The sequence below is a fragment of the Vanellus vanellus genome, assembly GCF_965231255.1.
Source record: "Vanellus vanellus genome assembly, chromosome: 1".
Lineage (NCBI taxonomy): Eukaryota > Metazoa > Chordata > Aves > Charadriiformes > Charadriidae > Vanellus > Vanellus vanellus.
The window spans coordinates 188,470,729-188,492,739 of record NC_138905.1 but is presented as its reverse complement, the minus strand read 5'-3'; the positions used below and the strand labels follow the sequence as shown (position 1 = coordinate 188,492,739).

Below are 22,011 nucleotides of genomic sequence, written 5' to 3'. Positions count from 1 at the left end.
TAGCTGATCTTTCATGATTAAAACAATCTTTCATTTTTTTCAAATCCTATTATACTAATCTAATTGCTGACAAATTAATGAATTTTTTAGCACACCAAGTAAAACAAGATTCTATTTGATCTGCATCTGACACCAAGATTAGTATCTTTGGTTTATGAGTTGATAAAGTGTTGTGAAAAGAACAGGAAAAAAATTAAATTTTCAATTGCATAATACCCCTTTGCAAAACATGATTAATGTAAAAAAATACTATTTATTTACATTTATTTTCTCAAAAAATCCCAACAGCCTAAATTTCAAATAACAATTTCTACAAGTCAACAGCATGCAAGAACTTACCAGCGCTTTGTATCTTTGAAGGCTCATCCTCATCTAAGTGCTCAAAAGCAGTGACAAAATCATCCTCAATTGAAGAAACTGACTGATTAGTGTCATCATCTTCTCCGTGGGATGCTTCTGTTTGTTGTTTTTGTGATGAGTTTATTTCCACCGCAAATCTTATGCCTGTGGTATACTTGCTTAGCAAGGTAAATATATAATCAACTTTGATCCTTGGGAACGAAGGAGACAGTCTCATCACACAAAACACTTCAGGAAGTTGGTTCTTGAAAAAGAGAGCAACAAGAAAGCAAACACAATAATCAGAATGATTTCAACTGTCGGGAGTAGCAAGGGATTCTTTCAATTCCTTTTTATGAACATTAAACAATTTACAAGTATTTTAAATTTTTAAATGAATGGAACATTTTGTGTAGAGTGATAGTTAAAAACACTTCTTTTCATAACTTCTGCCAAGCTGGACATTCACAAGTCCATGGGCCCTGATGGCATGCATCCGCGAGTGCTGAGAGAGCTGGCGGATGTTATTGCTAGACCACTCTCCATCGTCTTTGAACGGTCATGGAGAACAGGAGAGGTGCCTGAGGACTGGAGGAAGGCCGACATCACTCCAATCTTCAAAAAAGGCAAGAAGGAGGACCCAGGGAACTACAGACCGGTTAGTCTCACCTCTGTCCCTGGGAAGGTATTGGAGCGACTCATTCTGGATGTCATCTCCAAACACATTGAGGAACAGGAAGTTATTGGAAGTGGTCAACATGGATTTACCAAGGGTAAATCATGCTTGACCAATCTGATAACTTTCTATGATGTTATAACTGGTTGGCTGGATGAGGGGAAAGTTGTGGATGTCATCTACCTTGACTTTAGCAAGGCTTTTGACACTGTCTCCCATGACATCCTCATTAGGAAGCTGAGGAAGTATGGGCTAGATGAGGTGACAGTGAGGTGGATTGAGAGTTGGCTGCGGGACAGAACTCAGAGGGTTGTGATCAGCGGCACAGAGTCTAGTTGGAGGCCTGTAACCAGTGGTGTCCCCCAGGGGTCAATACTTGGTCCAATTTTGTTCAATATATTCATTAATGACCTGGATGAGGGGACAGAGTGTATCCTCAGCAAGTTTGCTGATGATACCAAACTGCGAGGGGTGGCTGACACCCCAGAGGGCCTTGCTGCCATCCAGCGTGACCTGGACAGGCTGGAGAGCTGGGCAGAGAAGAACCTAATGAGCTTCAACAAAACCAAGTGCAAGGTCCTGCACCTGGGGATGAAGAATGCTAGGCACCAGTACAGGTTAGGGGCGGACCTGCTGGGAAGTAGCTCGGAGGAGAAGGATCTGGGGGTTGTGGTAGACAGTAAATTATCCATGGCCCAGCAATGTGCCCTTGTCGCCAAAAAGGCCAATGGAATCCTGGGCTGCATAGGGAAGAGTGTGGCCAGTAGGTCGAGGGAGGTCATTCTCCCCCTCTACTCTGCACTGGTGAGGCCACAACTGGAATACTGTGTCCAGTTTTGGGCTCCCCAGTTCAAGAGGGACAGGGAACTGCTGGAGCGAGTCCAGCGAAGGGCAACTAAGATGATTAAGGGATTGGAGCATCTGCCTTATGAGGAAAGGCTGAGAGAGCTGGGACTCTTTAGCCTGGAGAAGAGAAGGCTGAGGGGAGACCTTATTATGGCATACAAGTATCTAAAGCGTGGGTTGAAGGAGGATGGAGCCAGGCTCTTTTCAATGGTTCCAAGTGACAGGACGAGGGGCAATGGGCACAAGTTAGAACACAGGAAGTTCCGTTCAAATACACGGAAACAGTTCTTTACGGTGAGGGTGACAGAGCACTGGAACAGGCTGCCCAGGGAGGGTGTGGAGTCCCCTTCCGTGGAGATTTTCAAGACCCGCCTGGATGCAGTCCTGAGTAATGTGCTCTAGGCAATCCTGCTTTAGCAGGGGAGTTGGACTAGATGATCTCTAGAGGTCCCTTCCAACTCTGATGATTCTGTGATTCTGTGATTCTGCATTCTAAATAAATCATTGCAATAAAACAAACAAAAAAGGTTGTGTAATACAACCCTGAGAGTATGTACTCAAGAATCTATTAAAGAATGCATGTTAAAAATCTGTAGAGGAAGACAATATTTCAAAGCATGTTTATGCTGAGTAGTACTTAATTTTATAGGATATTAGTTTCTTCAAGGTATTTTTTATCTTATATGCAACATAATTAAATTTAACCTGTATGATTAGTCAGTATGGCTTTAAGAAGTTTGCTTTAACAACATTTATAAATGGAAACAATACAATTAACATAATATTGGAAATAATACTGAAACAAAAATAATGAAAATTACATAATTAACAGAATTTATAATTTTAAATAATTTTTTAGAAATAAAATTGCCCACTGAGTTTTACAAATAACTGAAATTTTCATAATTTTTGGCACCTCTGTTCCAAGAAGAAAAGTCTGCCGAGGATGAAAGCTGAGACAGGTAAATTGACAAGTTTCGTCTTCTTTCCAAATTGGCAGTGAAAGGGATTATAGCCTTGCAGAAGCATGGGATCAGCACCATAATTAAATATTAAATATTTTCAGACAATAATACAGCACTTGAAAGCACAAAGTTTATTTTGAGATTTTCTAACATTCATTTTAAAGAAACCGCAACATTAAAGAACAACCGCAACATTTTAAAGAACCACAATATTACAATTACCCAAAACCAAAAGCAAGACAAGGTGTGATATGACTAAACTCTTTATGAGGCCAAATATAATGCTTCTGTAATTAAGACATGCAAGAATATACAAAATTTTTACCTGATGTTTCATGACATAAGATTTTGCCAAGGTTTTCTTTACATCTTTGAGAAATATAACCTCATTTTCTTTTAGTTTGCACAACTGGAGCGATTTCAGAACATCTGGAAGCTCTACAGAAACAGCTGCCAACTCCTGATTTAAATACACAAACACATTGAGAATACAAAGTGAAAAAAATAACACATAAATAATAAAGGTTTTGATCTCATATCACCCCCAAATGGTAACAGCTGCTAATTTTGGTAAAGATTCTCTTTTCTCCCCTATTTCTTGCCCCATCTCCCACTCATTCTCTCAAAATGTAAACAAGCTTTAATTCAGCCCACACCGATCTCACTCTTCTACTGGAAGAAATTCCACTGTCACAAAGGAGAATCTTGTAAGCACTGAAAAGCAACTGCACATCCTACAAGGTACACAACTAAAAAGCGAACACTGAACTCAATAATGGTTCTCAGTGGATCTCTATGTGCTCTTAGTTTGCTTTATTGGAATGGTGTTTAAGCCCCTATTACAGAAACAAGGACAAGGCACTTCTTTAAGCTTGACCTTGGATAACTTTTACATTTACCTAATATAGAAAAGTTCTATGAAAGATTTATATTTTTTTTTAAACAGTCTAAACACTACTGATCCACATGGCACAAAGCAAGTCTCCATGAACATATTCAGCCCAATTTTCTCTACTAACTCTAGACAATCAAATAGTTCTTACCCATACTTGAAAGAATGGCTAGCACTATTATAATCTGATTAATTAGCAACATTGACACACCTTTGAACACAAATGGATTCAGAGTTTACATTTTTTAATTTTTAAACATCAGCAAATTACTACAGCAATCTCTATCTACCAGGATCTAGACAGAGTAGAAGTCTAGAATCTGTACTTTAAACATGTATGTTACGGATTATACTGTGCAAATTGCACAGGAAGATTAAATCCTTAACTTAAAATGGCACAGCACAACCCCACTAATTTGCTACACTTCCCCTTTTAAAATAATATTTCATAGAATGGTTAGCGTTGGAAGGGACCCTAAAGATAATCTGCTTCCAACCCCCCTGCCATGGGCTGGGGTACCTCCCACTAGACCAGGTAGCTCAAAGCCCCATCCAGCCTGGCCTTGAACACCTCCGGGCATGGAGCATCCACAGCTTCCCTGCACAACCCATTCCAGTGCCTCACCACCCTCACCGTAAAGAATTTCTTCTTAATACCCAATCTAAATCTACCCTTTTTCAGTTTAAAACCATTACCCCTCGCATCCTATCACTACACTCCCTGATAAAGAGTCTCTTCTCATCTTTCCTGTAGGCCCCCTTCAGTTACTGGAAGGCAGCTATAAGGTCTCCCTGGAGCCTTCTCTTCTCCAGGCTGAACAACCCCAACTGCCTCAGCCGTTCCTCATAGGAAAGGTGCTCCAGCCCTTTGATCATCTTTGTGGCCTTCCTCTAGACTCACTCCAACAGGTTCTCATCAGATTTCCTCATCTAACTCTCCAGAATAATATCTTAAGGCATAACCATACAATAACCACCAGCAATTACCAGCTAGCGATCAATTCAGTAAAGTTTTAACTTTGCAGATGACAATTGTACCATACTAATAAGCACAACTCTACTAAAAGAAGGTTACAAACCAAAGTATTGATACACACAGGTTTTTAAGCAAAAAAAAAAAAAAAAACACACAAAAAACCACAACCAACCAACAACAGCCCCCCTCAAACACTCCCCCCACAAAACAAATCCCCCCCCAATTTAAGGAAGCTGTTCCAGACCATTATAATACTAAGAGTGACCCAGGTAATATTTTAAATACATATAAAACATTGAAGATCATATTAAAATAATTCTTTTCAACCTTTCAACAATATTTAAAGCTTAGGTTTTTAAATGCTTAAGATACATATATTTCATTTCTCAAACACCAACATTCCTCCATTTAAAAAACTTAGAAGAAATTACCAGTGCTGAAGAACATTATTTTCCAATAAAGATAGAGTATACTGTACCTGCAAACGAGCAGTACCCATCTCTTCAGCAAAGCTTATAAATGTAATCTGTAAAATAAATACATGAACATACTGAAGTACAGAAAAGAACTTTGTTTTCTGCAGATATGTAAGAGTTAGAAATTCAGCAGGCTTTATCATAAGCTTCATTCTACGGCCATGAAAACCATACCTTAGGGTAGCATAGCTTGCTCAAACAGCAGCACAGTCTTACATAAAGAATAGCAGCACTATACTACTTGACTTGTGAAAGGTCAGATCAGACTAAAGACCATCTACAACATTTAAAACCCACCACACAGAAATTTCTCTAGTGGCCTATTGGCTGGTATACACTGAGCAACACATGCAAGCCTCATTACATCTGTTAAAATAAACGTGACTTCGCAAAGATCAGTGCTCATCTGTCCTTGTTTCAGGCTAGACACATACAAGATAGTTCCAGCCTGAAATCCAACCATGCTAACAAACTTTGATACATTTGGATATACTGAAGAAAGTACAATGCCAACACATTATACAATTTACCATGTAAATTGATTAGCCTAAGGCCAAAACACAACTGATTACTTAAGCCACACGTTTGCATGCAATATCAAAGTAGAAAAACCTCTAAAGTGAAATAATGAGACTATTCAGCCTCAAAAAAAAAAAAAAAAAAGTCTTGTCAGGCTCAGGAACTGGAATATGTCAAAAATGCCAGCTTTACCTCAGGTTTTTGTGCTTGTGGACAGGGGAGATATTTTATCACATATTGTCCCTCTTTTCTGTCTACAGGTAGGTGTCTTGTATCATTCAATACAAACAGACCAAAGAGTCAGTATTTTGTCTTACCTTCATTCTTCAGTGTTAGATCATCATCTATCTTACATCCACTACCCAAACTTTGTTTCAAACATAAGATTTCCTCAGTTCTCATTTAATACTTCCCTAATGACAAATGAATAGGGTATCTGCATGCTCAAAAAAGAAAATGCCAAGGCATTTATTTTCAAAACAAGGTTGTAAGAAAATAAATTTTGCTTCCATTTCAGAGATATGGAATAAAGCACAAAGATTAAATATTTCCCCTGATATTCGGATTAAGTTTGATGCAGCTTGGTTTCAATTATTTCAAGGCACTATGCAATAGATTGAATTTTATGTGTTCAAGCTACAGACCATACTAAATTTGTAGCAGCTACCGCCTGTAACTCTAAGGTAGTCCGCTGGTTCTCAAGTTTAAAAACAGCAAAGAACATCACAAAGTTTATAATTATTTATTATTAACTGGGTCAGCTACTTGCTTGTGCATACACAGAATCTCTGAAAGGGATGGAGCTAGAAAAAGAAATGGCTGAAGAACAATTCTGTTTTGAACTGTATTTGAGTTTTTAAATGTTATTTTAATGTGGGACCAAAAAAACCCCAAACTTTCTTTTAAACTGAAATAATACTAAAACCCATTTATCCTTATTTTAGTTATGAAAACGTCACAAATGAAACAATGCTTTGCAGTACCATTCCAAATAGCTCCCTACAAATTACAGGTCTACAGCACCGTATTCACCATGTTAACTATGAAACAATCCTGTTTGAGCAACATATCCTTCAACAGCTACATCTTTTATTCAACTGCTGCATCTTATATCTGCATGACACCTTTCAACTTCTGCATACTTTTATCTGTACAGTACCTACAACATAAACTGAATTCCACTACAGAAGAGGCAAAATAGCAAACAATTTAAAGGACTTGGAAAAAAAATAGTTCTCTGAAGAACACTTTAGGAGGCTTTAGGGTTTGTTGCTGTTGGGGTTTTTTGTTGCGGTAGTCTGTTGTTTGGTTGGGGTAGTCTGTTGTTTGGTTTTTTTAATGGCTGTTTGCTCTTTTGTCTTCTTTGCCTTTTCTCTTCCTCAAGATAATGATTCCAACCGTTTCCTTCTCCCTTGGGATAACTCATTGTGCAAGACAGGGCAGTATGCAGGAGTCACAGCTTCATGCAAATGAAGGCCAGCCAGTCCATATGTACACCAACGGGCCAGCAGACTGCTGTCAAAGAGACCACGCCACTGCCAAGTCTGCCTATTTTTGCCTCAATGACAACACTAATTTCAACTTCTTTACTGTGCCCAAACTCCAGTTTTCACAGAAAAATAATCACCTTTTAATACCTCAAACATATGTGAAGTTAGTACACCAGTTCAAAAGTTGTTGGGAAGTAGGCCAGGATGATAGAAAGGCCAAGCATTGGTAACACAAGATAGACCTGAACAAGCTGGATCGATGGGCCAAGGCCAATGGTACGAGGTTCAACGAGGCCAAGTGCCAGGTCCTGCAGCGCTACAGGCTTGGGGAAGAGTGGCTCGAAAGCTGCCCAGCAGAAAAAGGACTTGGGGGCATTGGTGGACAGCCAGCTGAATATGAGCCAGCAGTGTGCCCAGGTGGCCAAGAAGACCAATAGCATCCCAGCTTGTATCAGAAATAGTGTGGCCAGCAGGACTAGGGAAGTGATCATCCCCCTGTATTCGGCACTGGTGAGGTCACACCTCAAGTACTGTGTCCAGTTTTGGGCCCCTCGCTACAAGAAAGGCATAGAGGTGCTGGAGTATGTCCAGAGAAGAGCAACGAAGCTGGTGAGGGGTCTGGAGCACATCTTATGCAGAGTGGCTGAGGGAACTGAGGTTGTTTAGCCTGGAGAAAAGGAGGCTGAGGGTAGACCTTATCGCTCTCTACAGCTACCTGAAAGTAGGTTGTAGAGAGGTGGGGGTAGGCCTCTTCTCCCAAGTAACAAGTGATAGGATAAGATGAAATGGCCTCAAGTTGCACCAGAGGAGGTTTAGGATGGATATTAGGTAAAACGTCTTCACTGAAAAGGTTATTAAGCATTGGAACAGGCTGCCCAGGGAAGTGGTGGAATCACCAACCCTGGAGGTAATTAAAAGATGGGTAGATGTGGTGCTGAGGGACATGGTTTGGTAGTGGTTTTGGCAGTGCTAGGTTGATGGTTGGACTCAATGATGTTAAAGGTCTTTTCCAACCTAAACAATTCTATGATTCCATTCTTTAAACTAAAAATAGTGTATGAGACATTGTATTTTAAGGTTATTGTAACCCACGGGCACAGAGGAAAGGAATTAAAATGGTACAGGAAGACCTGAATTCTGGTTTTCATATAAGTCTGGGTAATTATCTTTGCAGTCCTAATAATGTTCTTTTAGTGTTATTCTGCATATAGGTGTCTTTCCCTATATTTTCATAAGAAAATACCCATTCTGTGGCACGATATTGACCCTCTTACATTTCAAGGAGAGGGCTCTTAATTGCTTGTGCTAGTAAGGTAACTAAATATAGTCAGCTATCTTTCTCCATAGGGACCATCCTTACAGCCATATAAAACACATTGCCAGCTATTTGTCAGGTATTTGATACATGACAAAAGAGGGGGGGGAGAGGGGGGTGACAATGTTTGAGGTGTTTCATAGATTCTAGACCATGGTCTGTCTGAACAGACACAGACAAGGTTCTGCCCACTCCTCCACTGCTTAGCTCTTTTTCCTTACCTCTAATCAGTCTCAGCTCTTCATCTTTCAAAAATTCAGCTTCTTGCCTGCTCCCCAAACATTTCAGAGAGTCATAACCTCAGCATAACTGGTGTTATCCAGGCAGTCCTAACTCATCTCTGCCGGTCACACAATCTGTCTCTTCCCTTCCTCCTGCTACTTCTTATCCAATTATCAATCTTTCCTAACTACTTCCTGAATCTTTTCTGCTTCTTTTCTCCCTGTATCAGCTCCTCTGCCTGGGCAGTTCAGGTCATCTCCTTCTCTAAGCTTCTTGTCAGGCCTGTCAACTACTACTTAGTAGTCTTCTAAGACACTTAATACGAGATACATGGTATGTATTGCTTCTTGCTTTTTTCTTTTCCCTTTGAAGAAACCGCTGTTAGTCTTGTAACTCAAACAGCTCCAGTCATTCCTCCTCAAAGCTTGAGATTTACCTACAGTCCTACATTCTGTCCAGGTCTGCTTCTCTCCAGACCTTCTCCAGCTTCTGGGCCACCTGTATTAATGTAAAACAAGTCTAGATCTGCAATGTTGAGGCTTCAGATTTTAGTGCCGAGCACAGAGCAAACAAGCAATCACTTTAACTTCTATTTTCAGACCTGGATCAAAGTGTTGTGCTACTTTGTTAGGATACCATCCATACAACCTCAATCACAGGAATACTCACAAAAACAGTATACCCAGTTATACAATTCTTATAAAATCATCTATCTACATGTTTGGGGTTTTTTAGCTTCACAAATCCCACAAAGCAGAGAAATGTCATCTAGAAATGTCACAGCTCTTTTCAAGGCTACAGTAACTGAATTAAAGAATGACAATAGGGGGTACAGATTTTACAGCCAGTAACTTGCAGCATTGTTCACCTTTACTATCCTGCAACTTCCAACGCTGCTACAAGCTAAGTCAGTTTCTATCATAGCCACAAAATATATATAAATGGTCAGGTTATACCAAACCTCAATAAAATTATCTTGTTCTTCCCGATTTAGACATTCCTCCACTGATATATTGCATAACTCTTTTCTGCTGTGTAGCAGTGACTTCATAGAGCGCAGTACACCTTCACCAAAACTCTGAAAAACAATGAAAAATTATAAGACAAAGAAAATGTATTTTCAGTTTTGGATACAGGGTCCATCCATCTATCCCCTGCCCCCCATAGGTTTCCCTGCCCTAAGTACTGTTCCAAGTTACTTTGTATATAAATCATCCATCAGGTTTCAAGTTTGAATTTACTTCAGCACATGGAATTGAAACGTTAAGTTTTTTTCTTATGCAAAAGTTTTATTCCAAAAGTTGGCTGTTCTGTACTTATAAAAAAAAAAAAGGTGAGAACACGGTGAGAACACACAAACTTTGAAAATGGAAACAGATGAATCCACAAAGATATCCAAACCCCATCTATTCCTTGCATCAGAGCCTTTATGCGGAACTTTTCCATCAGCTTTTCCTTAAAAAGGATGAAAAGCAAATTTAGCCAAGAAAAGTAATGGAGGTGGCTTCAAAAGTCAGAGGGGAAGAAAACAAACAAACAAAAAAACCCCACCAAGAAAATCCACACATATTCTCATTCCCAGTTCCTTGAAGAATATGAAAGAACTGTAACTTCATACCATGTAATTAATTCTTGTAGCATTTATTTACACTTATGGTGACATGCAAGCGCCCACAGATGGCTAAAAAAGGCTTAAGAATCTAAGAATTCCTCCCAGTGTAACAAAGCACAGCAGAACAAAAGAATTATCTTCACTGGTATCTGAAGTCAAATAAAACAAGATGACAAGATGAATAAAAACTGGTTCACTCAGCTTGTAAAAAAGACAACATACTCTCACTTTTTTTAGGAAGTTAGTAACTTTTTTTTATTTCTCATTTTAAAATGCTCATCTTCTCTAGCAAGTGTTAAAGTTAAAAATAAAATCATGATGTGGTTATAAATTGTTAATCCAGTTATTTATTCTCTGTATGATCACCCTGTTAAAAATGAAGTGAGAAATCAGTGTGTCCAACTTACAACAAATTATTTCAAATTTGCATAGCTTCTAAAACAATAGTAGAAGTGCTAAATAGCCAAAGTAAGTCAGAGAATAGTTTGCATTTCTGATACTCCCACAGCAAAACTAATCTGTTTATGGTAAAAAGTGATTTATGTATTACAGTTAAACCTCAAGAAAGATTTTAAATTTTTTTTTCTTCTATAGAAAAAAAATGGTATCAAGTACTACTGCATGGGAAGACCAATCATTACAGCATGGCCAGTGTTCACCATGCTTGTGCTCATGGTGATACAGAATTAGGTAAGCATTTCTAGGATGCACAGACAAAAGCAGAATAGAAACTTCACTTCAAGATCCTTGAAATTACATTTTTGTGGAAAAGTAATCACTGAACTATTTTAAAATGCATTTAAGGCAGTTAGTGGGTCATACAAAACATGTTCATATAACTTCCACTTTCATCTACTCCTTCATTCCCACATGCTTAGTTGCAATATAAACCTCTACACTTTAGTAATATATCTTTGCACTTTCCAAAGTATGCTTGCTGTGTCTTTCTCATTCTCTGGTCTTCCAGATTTACAGGTGGCTGCAATACCAAAATTGCTCAAAGACTCTCCCCCAGTAATTCCCCATTCATCTCAGGGAAAAGTAACTTGTGAAGTCAAGCAAGCATGACAAAATGTCTCATTTTCAGCTTCTACAATAACTTAATCAGTCACAGCACAGCAGTGACCTGCTAATTTTCTGCAGACCCACAATGATCCAGTTAGAAAAGGGCTTCTCATTATTCTCTAGTAGTTAGGTTTTCTAAGGTTTTCTAAGGCTACAAACTACTACATATACCTTATTTATAAGCAAGTATTTTTCCTTAGTTTAACATTCTGAAAGAAAAGGCAGGGCAAATAACTAGAACGGGATTATGGCAGTAGGACCTACTACAGCTGAGGTGAAGGAAAATTCAGTATTTTGGAGAATACAAAGTTGAAGTGGGAGAAGAAAGATGTAACAACTGGAAAAATCTTCAGGTCTGGAAGAATCAGCCTACAAGACTATACGTAGGTCTGGTAGCACACTGATGGTAGCACTACATAACTGAAGAGATAAAAAAGGAGGAGAAAGGAAGTGATGTGTGTTTTTAAGATCATATTAATGAATATAAGAGTTCAGAAAATGGGAAGAATAAAAACATGGGAATTAACAGGCACAATACAGACCTAGAGGAAAGATCTAAACTACCTGGACTTCCACAGATTTACACTGAAATATACGAAGAGTTAACAACACCAGAAAAAGAAAGGGTTTACTAAAAGGGCTGTTTCTGGAAAAGAAGAATTTCATAGAATGGTATAGGTTGGAAGGGACCTTAAAGATTGTCTAGCTCCAACGCCCTTGCCATGGGCAGGGACACCTTCCACTACACCAGGTTGCTCAAAACCCCATCCAACCTGGCCTTGTGCACTTCCAGGGATGAGGCCTCCACAACTTCCCTGGGCAATAAGAATTTGCCTGAATGGAGTTAGCAAAGGGGTTTCTTTGAGGATAATAGTAAGTAGTTCAGTAACCCAGTAAGCAACTTCCTTAAAATTTATCTTGAGACTGAAGTCAAGCATCATCATCATTAACAAATTTAATGAGGAAAAAAAGTAAACACGTAGATGAAATCTGATGATAATTCAAAGTAAGCAGGTGTCATCAGTTAAGAGGAAGAATAGCATATCATACAGGAAGAACTTGCACAATGTAAAAGCATTTTAAAATGCAACCGTAGGAAGTACAAAGTTCTGTCCTTAAAAAATAACAGCAAGCTTTAAAATAGAATTGCAAGTTTACAAGATGGGAAAGAAAAGACCCGAGTTGACCTCTTGATCATGGTATAGCAATGAATGGTCAATATGATACAGCACTGAAAATAGCAAACATGACCTACTATGCATCCTTTAGTGAAAGAACTGTTATCATCAGAGTCACTGAGAAGGACATCCTGTGTAATTGCACATACAGTATCATCCACACGTAAAAAGAAGATTAACTCACAACAAGCACAGAAAGTAGGACTATGAAGGATAATCGCTGGAATGCCGAGGCTTTCATACAAAAGCAGACTAAAACCTTAGTTTACACAGACGAGGGCTAACAGAGGACAGATCACCAACTGTAAAAACATCACGAGGGTGAATATCACCAAAAGAAATAACCTATATAAGCTGAAGAATAACAACATCCATGAACAGCCAGGTATAAATTTGCTGTGAATAGCTTCAGCCTGGAATTCATAGGATTCTCAGCTATTACAGCAGTGTGGTTCAAAAAAAAACCCCAAATTTAAAAACAGCAGTACGTTATGTTTTTTTTTTAATCTCTCCTCATTAATTGTGAGACAATATTTAATAACTTTTTCATAGTCTTATCAAAATTGTGCTTGCGACAGCAAAGGACTAGACTCAATTTCAGAGAAATCCTCCTATCCAACAGACAATGAAAGCAAGTTCCCTCACAACCCCATTTTAGGGGACCATGCAACTACATCAAAAACTGAAAACCAGCAAATTTCCAAGACTATTAGCTCAGTTTAGGTATGGACAAGAGGCCATCTTCAACAAAAGGATGTCATTTGTCTGTATAAACAGTACAACTACTTCCAATATACATCAGCATATGGGCAAAAAAAAACAGGCAATCTATAAAGCTCTACTTGCTAGGCCTGTGTACTCCTTCCTCACAGAAATCCAAGTCACAACCCAAGTACAGATTTCAAACTTACAAAGTCATACTAGGGGAAAAACACAAACATCCTCAGATGTACACAGAGCAAGACAGATCCGAACAATGAAAATCCTTGTCATGCCTCTAGCTCAAATGAGCAATTTAAAGTTTTGCATAGTCCCCTTTGTGGCCAGCAAATCAAGAAGTCATTATCTGTGGATCCTTCAAAGTACACAGGAGGAAATTCTATACTAATTGGTCTCATGAACCGTTTTAAACAGCTGCTCTCTAACATTTCAAACAACCCACAAACCTGTAAGATGCCATGATGTGCAGAGAAATAAAGTCCAGTGATGGACAGTCATGTTTACTCTGCTCTTAAGTGACAAAGCAGCTCTTCCTGATTTCATGTGCTGCAAGATTTAAACGGACTGAGTATTTTGTAGTCATTTTGTAAAAAAATGAAACTTAGGCTTTAAATGTGCATACCACAACCATGCACTGACTTTTAAGAGGTACTACTGCAACAATTCCTGTCAAGTATTACAAAGTATTACACAGAGAACATGAATCAGACCACAAGCTGTGAATCAAAAGAAGATGAAACATAGCGTGATTCTGACCACCCTACTGCCTGGCTCTGTGAGAAAGAATAAAAGTTCCACACTATAATCTAAGTAGATGCCTCTCAGGGAAACATTAAGAGGAGGCAGCCACAGATCAAAACATTGGAGTCTGGCTGTATGAAAAAGTAGAATTTTGCAAGACACCCGAGAACGGTTGAATTCATGTTCCTAGAACCACACAGTCAACAATGTTCAATGGCAATTAATGGAGCAGTTCACACAGCTAATATTTTAGGCAACCATTAGAATCAGTGAGGAATCACTGGTCACTGTCATTATTAGAAAGATGCTTCTGCAACCCAAAGGTCTAAAACCTGGGGTTGGGGGGGGGTGTTGGTTTGTTCGTTTTGTTTTTTTTTTTAATTGAAAAAAAAAAAAAAAAACCAAACAAATAAAGGGCAGACTAAAAGAGTCCTCTAAAATCCAGTTTATGTTCAGGTTAAGAATGCAAAATGACTTGACTTTAGTTAAAGAACTCTATTTGAGCTGCAGATTTCTCATAAATCAATAAAAGTTTTCATACTGTGTGCCTTAAAGCGCAAGAATAACACCTACAACTACAAACTGCTTAATATATGGCAGTTAAAATTCTGTACCAGGACCTGGAACAACTGTTTACCTGCCTGGCAGCTCCATAATGTGCATCTTTGCATTCAAGCAGTTTCTACAGAACCTATACCACAGATACTGTTTCCTTAAAACAACAAAATCTGCTTATGGAATAAAATAATGCAGTTTTCATGTCACAAGATACTTCCTTGCTCAGTTTCTCCTCTTAAGCATTGCACACATCTGCAAGTAAAGAATTTATTACTAACCAACAAAGACCTAGAAAACTACTCCTCTGTATTCAACTACTTTGAGAAATGTGATTGGATAAATAAATTTGTTCCTTCAGGGTAAACTGCAACTTTCATTTGAGTAAATGCTTATAGAAGTTGCAAGAAAATTTAAGGAAGAGTATTTATGTTCTCCAATCTAAAGTGACAAAATTTAAAAGAAAAAATAAATAAATACTGTTGAAAAGAAAAACCACTAATATCTTTCACAAGTACTAGACATATTTTCTTTTTCACCAAAGCACTGCCTAGTTCATGTAAACACAAGGACAAAAGCCAGTCAAGAAACCAAGACCTGAAGATAAAGATATTACAGTAAGCCCTAAGACAGACTTCACAGAACAGTTTTCAATGAACATTACATACTTATATTTCAATTTATTACAGATAAACTTGAAAAATCTGTGTTCAAAGTTATACTCCAATAAAAAAGGCAAATTTTAACAAATAAATACATCATGATTTTGTCATATCACCTTAAAACAAAAGGCAAAAGCATGCACCCCTTCGTTAAATTTTTCTGTCTCCCAGTTCAACTATGCTGAATATGTCAAAGCAAAAAGCAAAGGCAGTTTCTTTGCCTTCTTGAAAAGTTAGGCAGCCAAAATTAAAAAAAAAAAAAAAAAAAAAACACACTCAAAAACCCCCAACCAATCTTACCAGTTCATTACTTGGTTCATTATTAGACTGTTGCAATAAAGATTGAAAAAGCTCTAAAATACTTTTTTAAAATATGGATAATTACCTTTTTCACAGATATTCTTGGTTTCATTCGATTGCCCTGAGCCCTGGCATACATATCCATGATTTTACCAATCTTAGTATTCGATGAAAGAAGTCAGCTCAAAAATACCTACAAAAAACATTTATACTTGATTATTTTATATTTCCCCATTTAGTTTGTATACATTTTGAAAATGCAAATAGACAAAACAAGAACAAAACCAATTAAAAACCATTTTAAAACTGAGAAAGCTTAAACAGCACACCGTCCGTATTGATTGTTGCCCTTAAAAAAGTACTGCCATAAGTATTTTTAAAACTGTGCATGAAATGTAAAACACACCTTACAGATAGTTCCAGCATTTTTTTTAACTAGATTTCAAGGCTGCATTGGGTGGGGGTGAGGGGACAACTTTACACTAAATATTGTTTCACTATTGCGGATACTCTGGTGAAGTTTATCAGCAGATTCCTGTACCATACAATGCACTGGAACTACCCTTCAACAATCTCCAGAGGAAAACATACTAGTTACCGACACAGACAACCGGCCTATTTATTTCTGTCAACTATAAGTACTACAGACAAACACGTGACTCCTGTTTAGGCTAACATGTATCAACAATCTTGTTCTCTGGCACCGCTCAGTGCAGTCCTGTCTTTGCTGGCAGAACACGGGGGACCAAAGATGCATTTACCAGCACTCCTGCTTCACCAAAGTAGGTCAGAAGAGTTTCTGCTCAAGTCTGCTTATTGATCTTAAGTCTAATTGTAACAAGAAGAACAAAAAAAAAAAGCAACAAAATCTAAACAAGTTTTTCAAGTTTCCCTGTTTAATCAGCAGCAATAAAAAGAAACAGAATAATCCAGTTACATTCATCTCTACATCCCTCAAAACAGGCAATAAATATAGGGTATTAATAAAGACAGAAAGCATGTGCTGAGCTTTTAATTCTATGGAATTTTTAATATTTCATCTTTTCCCATGGTCACAAAATTTAGCCAGGAAAAAGAACTCCTAGACTATCCGAAAAAACCCAGGTAAGGATCAAATGCATGTAAAAATGACTGCAAAATATAAAATAAACACCAAGGTATCAGAGTATAGGTCTCCTTTGCACAACTGACCAGGCAGGTTTTCTCAATCTCATCTCAAGCACATATTTAACCTTTATATGGGAAAGAAATCTTTACATGGGTTTCTTCTGGAGTACATGTAATTACATAAAAGATGAGCAGTGGCATCAAGTAATTGTATTCTTCATCTTCCCCCAGCACCTATAAAAGTAACACCTCCTCAAGAATACAATAGCAAGAGGTTAGTAGGTACATCTATTCACATTCCACCTTGATTTCTGCTTTCCTTCATAAAGATGAACTTGCTAGAATCTTAGAAAAAAAAAGTTACACTTATGTAGAGAAACTGCAACATTTTAATCTCTCTTAACAGAATGTCTGAAGTTTGGAAAATTAAGAGAATGACATGAAGCAGCTAAATACAAGTTGGACAGATTATATATAATTTAATAAATACAAATAGAAAACTCAAATCATAACAAACTTCTGGGGATGGAAGATTAAAAAAACAAAATGATGCTTCTGTTGAGACCTACATGTTTAAAAGAAAAAAAAAAGGGATGCAACAGTATCAGACAAGAAAAAGAAACCCACCTCACCTGTCCCTACTGCTCTATCTTAAATGGCTATTCCACTCTGTTAACCTAATCATATCAGGGAAATACTCTTAGACACATCCTTGTCCTAAGAAGAGCAATCTATGGGAAAAGCTGCTTTCTCACATAGCGTCAAGTCAACTACTTGAGCTCTACATTTTTGGACGGATCGCTCCTTGCGGCAAAAGCCCAGCATAGCAAAATGATGGAGATCACTTAATAACCATGTTGGGTCCTGCAGTATTTACTCAGGTACAGTAGTCTACAGTTACACTGCCTCCAAGCAGTTTAAGTATTTTCCTGTGGCTAGTAAACTCTGGAGATCTGAGCATCAACTCAGAGCTACCTGCAGCATCACCTGCCTCATGAAACCAACAGTTTTGTAATTCCCAGTACAAGACTCTGAAAGATGCTGGACAGTAACTGTACTGGTTTATCAACACACCACCATAACCATTTCATCTTGCCTGCATCCTGTCCTTCTGTACATGAACTACACAGATTGTCCCCACCACCAACAGCATCTCAGCTCTCTGTCATTCATTTCAGAGTAATCTGAAGGGTCCACTTGTCCAACAATGCAACAAAATCTGAAAGTGTTCTTTTTAATACACAAAATTATTATCAATTTTCAAAAGAACAATGGTCTAATCATCTGAGAAGTACCAAAACTTTAAAACTAACTGGAAAGGAAGTGAAAGCACTGACAAACAAAACAGCCTGGAAATAGCTTGTTTCTTGTGTAAATAAAAACTACCATTTAAAATTTATTTTACTTCTGCATATTGTATTTGACTATGAAATTTAATTTCCTCTCACTATAAACTCAAAAAAGGGGGACTAAATGGCAGAAGTATCAGATGTAAGAGGAAGAGGACTTTTCTTTACTGAATAACTATCAGTAGACACCAAAAAAAAAAAAAATTATCATGAGAATAACTGATAAGTACCCACACTAAGTTTAACACTCTCTAGCCTTCTAGCAAGTTGGATCACCTTAAATCCATTTTTCCAGTGATTTGTTGAAGAATACCTTTCTCATCAGACCATGTAATAAACATTTAGTTAGCTTTGCCAATCTTGTTTGAATGTAGTTAAGGAACAAAATTAAAATGTGAAATCAGCTTAAGGGAATCCAACAGGAATTCAGCCATAGATTTCACCTCTTCGTATAAATTTATTCTATACCTAAATTCATTAAAAGCGAGTGTGTTCTGACAATCATTAGCTGACAGAAAGGAAGAAAATTTATCTTTTGTCTGCAAAGTGCAAATGAGCTGAGCAAGTCTCTTAAATAGCTATAGGGGCATATGTGTACCTGTGTACACCTATATTAAAGGCATACATAGACATGAGGAATTTGAATCATATAGGCAATAAATTTGAACTATATGTAAGATGTTTTTATTTCATGAGACCCCACCTGGAGTATGGCGTCCAGTTCTGTGGTCCCCAACATAACAACAACAGGGACCTGTTGGAGTGTGTCCAGAGGGCCACAAAGATAATCGGGGGCTGGAGCACCTCTCCTATGAAGACAGGCTGAGAAAGTTGGGGTTGTTCAGCCTGGAGAAGAGAAGGCTCTGGGGACATCTTACAGCAGCCTTTCAGGACCTAAACAAGGCCTACAGGAATGATGGGGAGGGACTCTTAATCAGGGAGTGTAGCAACAGGAAGAGGGGTAATGGTTTTAAACTGAAAAAGGGTAGATTCAGATTGGATATTAGGAAGAAATTCTTTACTGTCAAGGTGATGAGACACTGGAACAGGTTGCCCAGAGAAGTTGTGAAAGCCCCATGCCTGGAGGTGTTTAAGGCCAGGCTGGATGTGGCTTTGAGCAACCTGGTCTGGTGGAAGGTGTCCCTGCCCATGGCAGGGGGGTTGGAACTAGATGATCTTTAAAGTCCCTTCCAACCTAAACCAGTTTATGAATCTACAATTCAATTATATTTCCAATAAAAGATTCTAACTGAGGACAACAATGTATCTATGACTATGTGTCAAAAAAGTATTTTTGCGGCAGTACTGTTAAAAAAAAGACATCTTTCTTTTCAAGCAAAATTACTTTTTTGTCTTCAGTACAATGACCCGAAACAGCCGAAGGAACTTTGATGATTTGCAAAAGCCAGTTTTAATCAAATACTGAGCTGTGAAAGATTTATTCCAAATATCAAATTTAAAAATACCTTGGAAACAAGATACACTCTTTTGTAACCTTAGTAAAACAATTACTATTGAAATCCAAATGAAATAAGCCTACACTGACAAGTCAGCAGAATAGTCTAATGCATCCTTCTCTATTTCTCATTTTTAATGATTTATCACTTTCACTAATTGGGTTGGCAGTCTTGAAAAATTTTGTTTTATAAAATGACAAATTGTCTTTACCACAGCCACACTAAGAAAAGAGGGGGGGGGGAATACATCTCTCTTGGTCAGCATTAATGACAATTATGAAAGGCTGAATTTTCTTTTTCTTGTTTGGTTCTGTTTTACATTGTATTGTTACAGAGAGGCACAACATGAATACTAAGCTTCACCAATTTCAAAAGAATCCTTCATTTTCTCTACTTAGATCATCACAAAAAATCATTGCTTCCACCTTCCCTCCCCTTCCTGGATCTGGATTCTCAAATATAGCTTGAAAAAAAAAAAAATTACTACTTGTTCTACCATACATAAATATTAATCTAGATTTTGTGGTTTGTGCAATTAACTTCAAGTTTCTGTACTTTATTTCTTTATGTATTTCATACATAATACAACCAAACTAATTAAGTTGGGGCATATATTAATTTCTAAGCAGTAGCATTTCCTCACACAATCTTATTTCCCTTTAGAGACAACTCTCCAGAGAATACCTTGCTTAGGAGGTACTTCTTTTTTTCCAGAATATATTCTACCAAATGATAAATAGAAAGAGGGAATAATCTAATCTATTTTATTATTTTTCCACACCAAGTAAGACTTTCCACCATTATACTTCAACTGCCAACAGATTTTAAAGAATCCCCCAAAGGATAAGAAATTACAAGGCATCAATCAAGATGGCATAATTCAATTACCATGCCTCAAAAAAATCATCTTGCCTGGAGACCAAGAAATTCACCTGGACAAATGGGACCAACAGCATTTAAAAATACTTAATTTCTCAACAATTAGTTAAATATTGGCAGTACCTATCACTAAAGGCTAACTGTACAATCCTGAAATAAGCTTGCAAATACGAAGCACCTAAAGATTCTTCCGAAATGTAACATAGATAAATTAAGCATATGGTGTTACTGTTGATTTTAGTACCACTGATCTTTCCCAGATACCACAGAACTTCTTTTTTTCCTCCCCATTTCACTCTGGTAATATCTCAGGGCTTCAATAAGAAGGCTATAATACCGGATCTACAGTTCAGAACTCCCCCTGCCTTTGGATACAGGGGGAAACCAGAGAAAGGTAATTCAATCATAATAAAGCAAGCCCCTCAAAAGAGTCAAGAAAGTAAACGAGCAATACTCGTTATTCCAGGGGAAGGAGGACGTGGGGAGGGGAAAGCGGAGGAGACACGCTTAAAAAGGGAAATGCTGAGAATGGGGTGAACTCATTTAACCCGTGGGCATCAACCGCAAGCCACCCAATGCAGGAGGCAACCCGAACTCATGTAGCCTCCCTGCATCGACCACAACAACGCAGCACGGGGCAGTGTCCAGCCGAGACGGCAGACAATCCCAGCCGGGGGGTGGGAGGGGGGGTGTGGGGGGAATGTGGGGGGGTGCCCACCCAGCCCCTCCATCGGCAGGCCTTCGGCCCAGGCCACCGCGCTTACCGAGGGGCTCCCCGGGAAGAAAGAAGGGATGCTGCCAGCACCACTCCCGTGCTCCACGGGTCTCGGGGCCAAAATGCTGCTCTACCCACCCACCCACCACACACTCCGTGCTGCAGTATGAGCGCGTCAGAGCGCGGCGCGGCGCGCCCCCCCCCCGCGCCCTCCCCCCTCAGGTACGTGCGGAGGACCCGCAGGGCCCGTCCGGGGCTGCGCTGCCCCAGGCCACGCAAAGACCGCCAGGGAGGCACCAGCAGCACCTCCTCCCCGCGGGGAACAGCGGCGGAAGGTGTGTGTGTGTGTAGGGAGCGGATGCTCACCCCTTCCTCCGCCACCTGTGGGAGCGAACTCCGCCTGACAAGCAGGGGGGGGGGGAGGAGGGAGTGGGGGGGGGGAGGAGGGAGTGGGGGGGGGGGTGCCCTGCGGGGAGGCAAGCGGCGGGCCCCCTCAGCGGGCCGAGCGGGGGGAGGCAGTGGAGGGAGGAGAAGGGAAAAGCGGGCGCCCCGTACCTGACCGCCTCCTCAGTACCCGGCACCCGCAGCCATTTCACCGACAAAAGCCACGGACCAAGCACCCGGCCCCGGCCCCGCAGCCCCCGTCAGCGCCGCGGCACAGCGCCCCTCCGCTGCCCCGTCCCACCCTGTCCCGTCCCCTCCTGCCCCGCCCCCGCCGCGCGCCTCAGCTCTCGCGACGCTTCCCACCGAAAACACACTCACTCCCCCCACCCCACCTCGACCCCACGCAGCCTCCCGCGCCTCCGGAGGCGGGCACGGCGTCACGTGGAGGCTGCCGCCGCGCCCCCATTGGCGGGCATTGGGAGGCCGCCCCGGAAAGGGGCGCCGGGAGGGCGGGGCTGGGTGGTTATGCGCGGCTGCGCTGTCCGTCCGCGGCTGCTGGGGGGGGGGGTAG

At 39.6% G+C, this 22,011-nt stretch overlaps 1 protein-coding gene across 1 annotated transcript in view; it reads right to left on the bottom strand.

The window, feature by feature from the left end:
* Positions 1-21,685, bottom strand: part of AKAP11 (A-kinase anchoring protein 11) — a 44,710-nt gene extending 23,025 nt beyond the window's left edge. The window contains exons 1-6 of the mRNA XM_082488672.1: positions 21,612-21,685; positions 15,635-15,742; positions 9,678-9,794; positions 5,173-5,220; positions 3,152-3,286; positions 340-604 (exon numbers count right to left, since the gene is read on the bottom strand). Of these exons, the coding sequence (XP_082344798.1) occupies positions 340-604; positions 3,152-3,286; positions 5,173-5,220; positions 9,678-9,794; positions 15,635-15,694 (625 nt within the window). The 5' untranslated portion in view covers positions 15,695-15,742; positions 21,612-21,685. The remainder of the gene's footprint in view (positions 1-339; positions 605-3,151; positions 3,287-5,172; positions 5,221-9,677; positions 9,795-15,634; positions 15,743-21,611) is intronic.
* Positions 21,686-22,011: the final 326 nt, after the last annotated feature.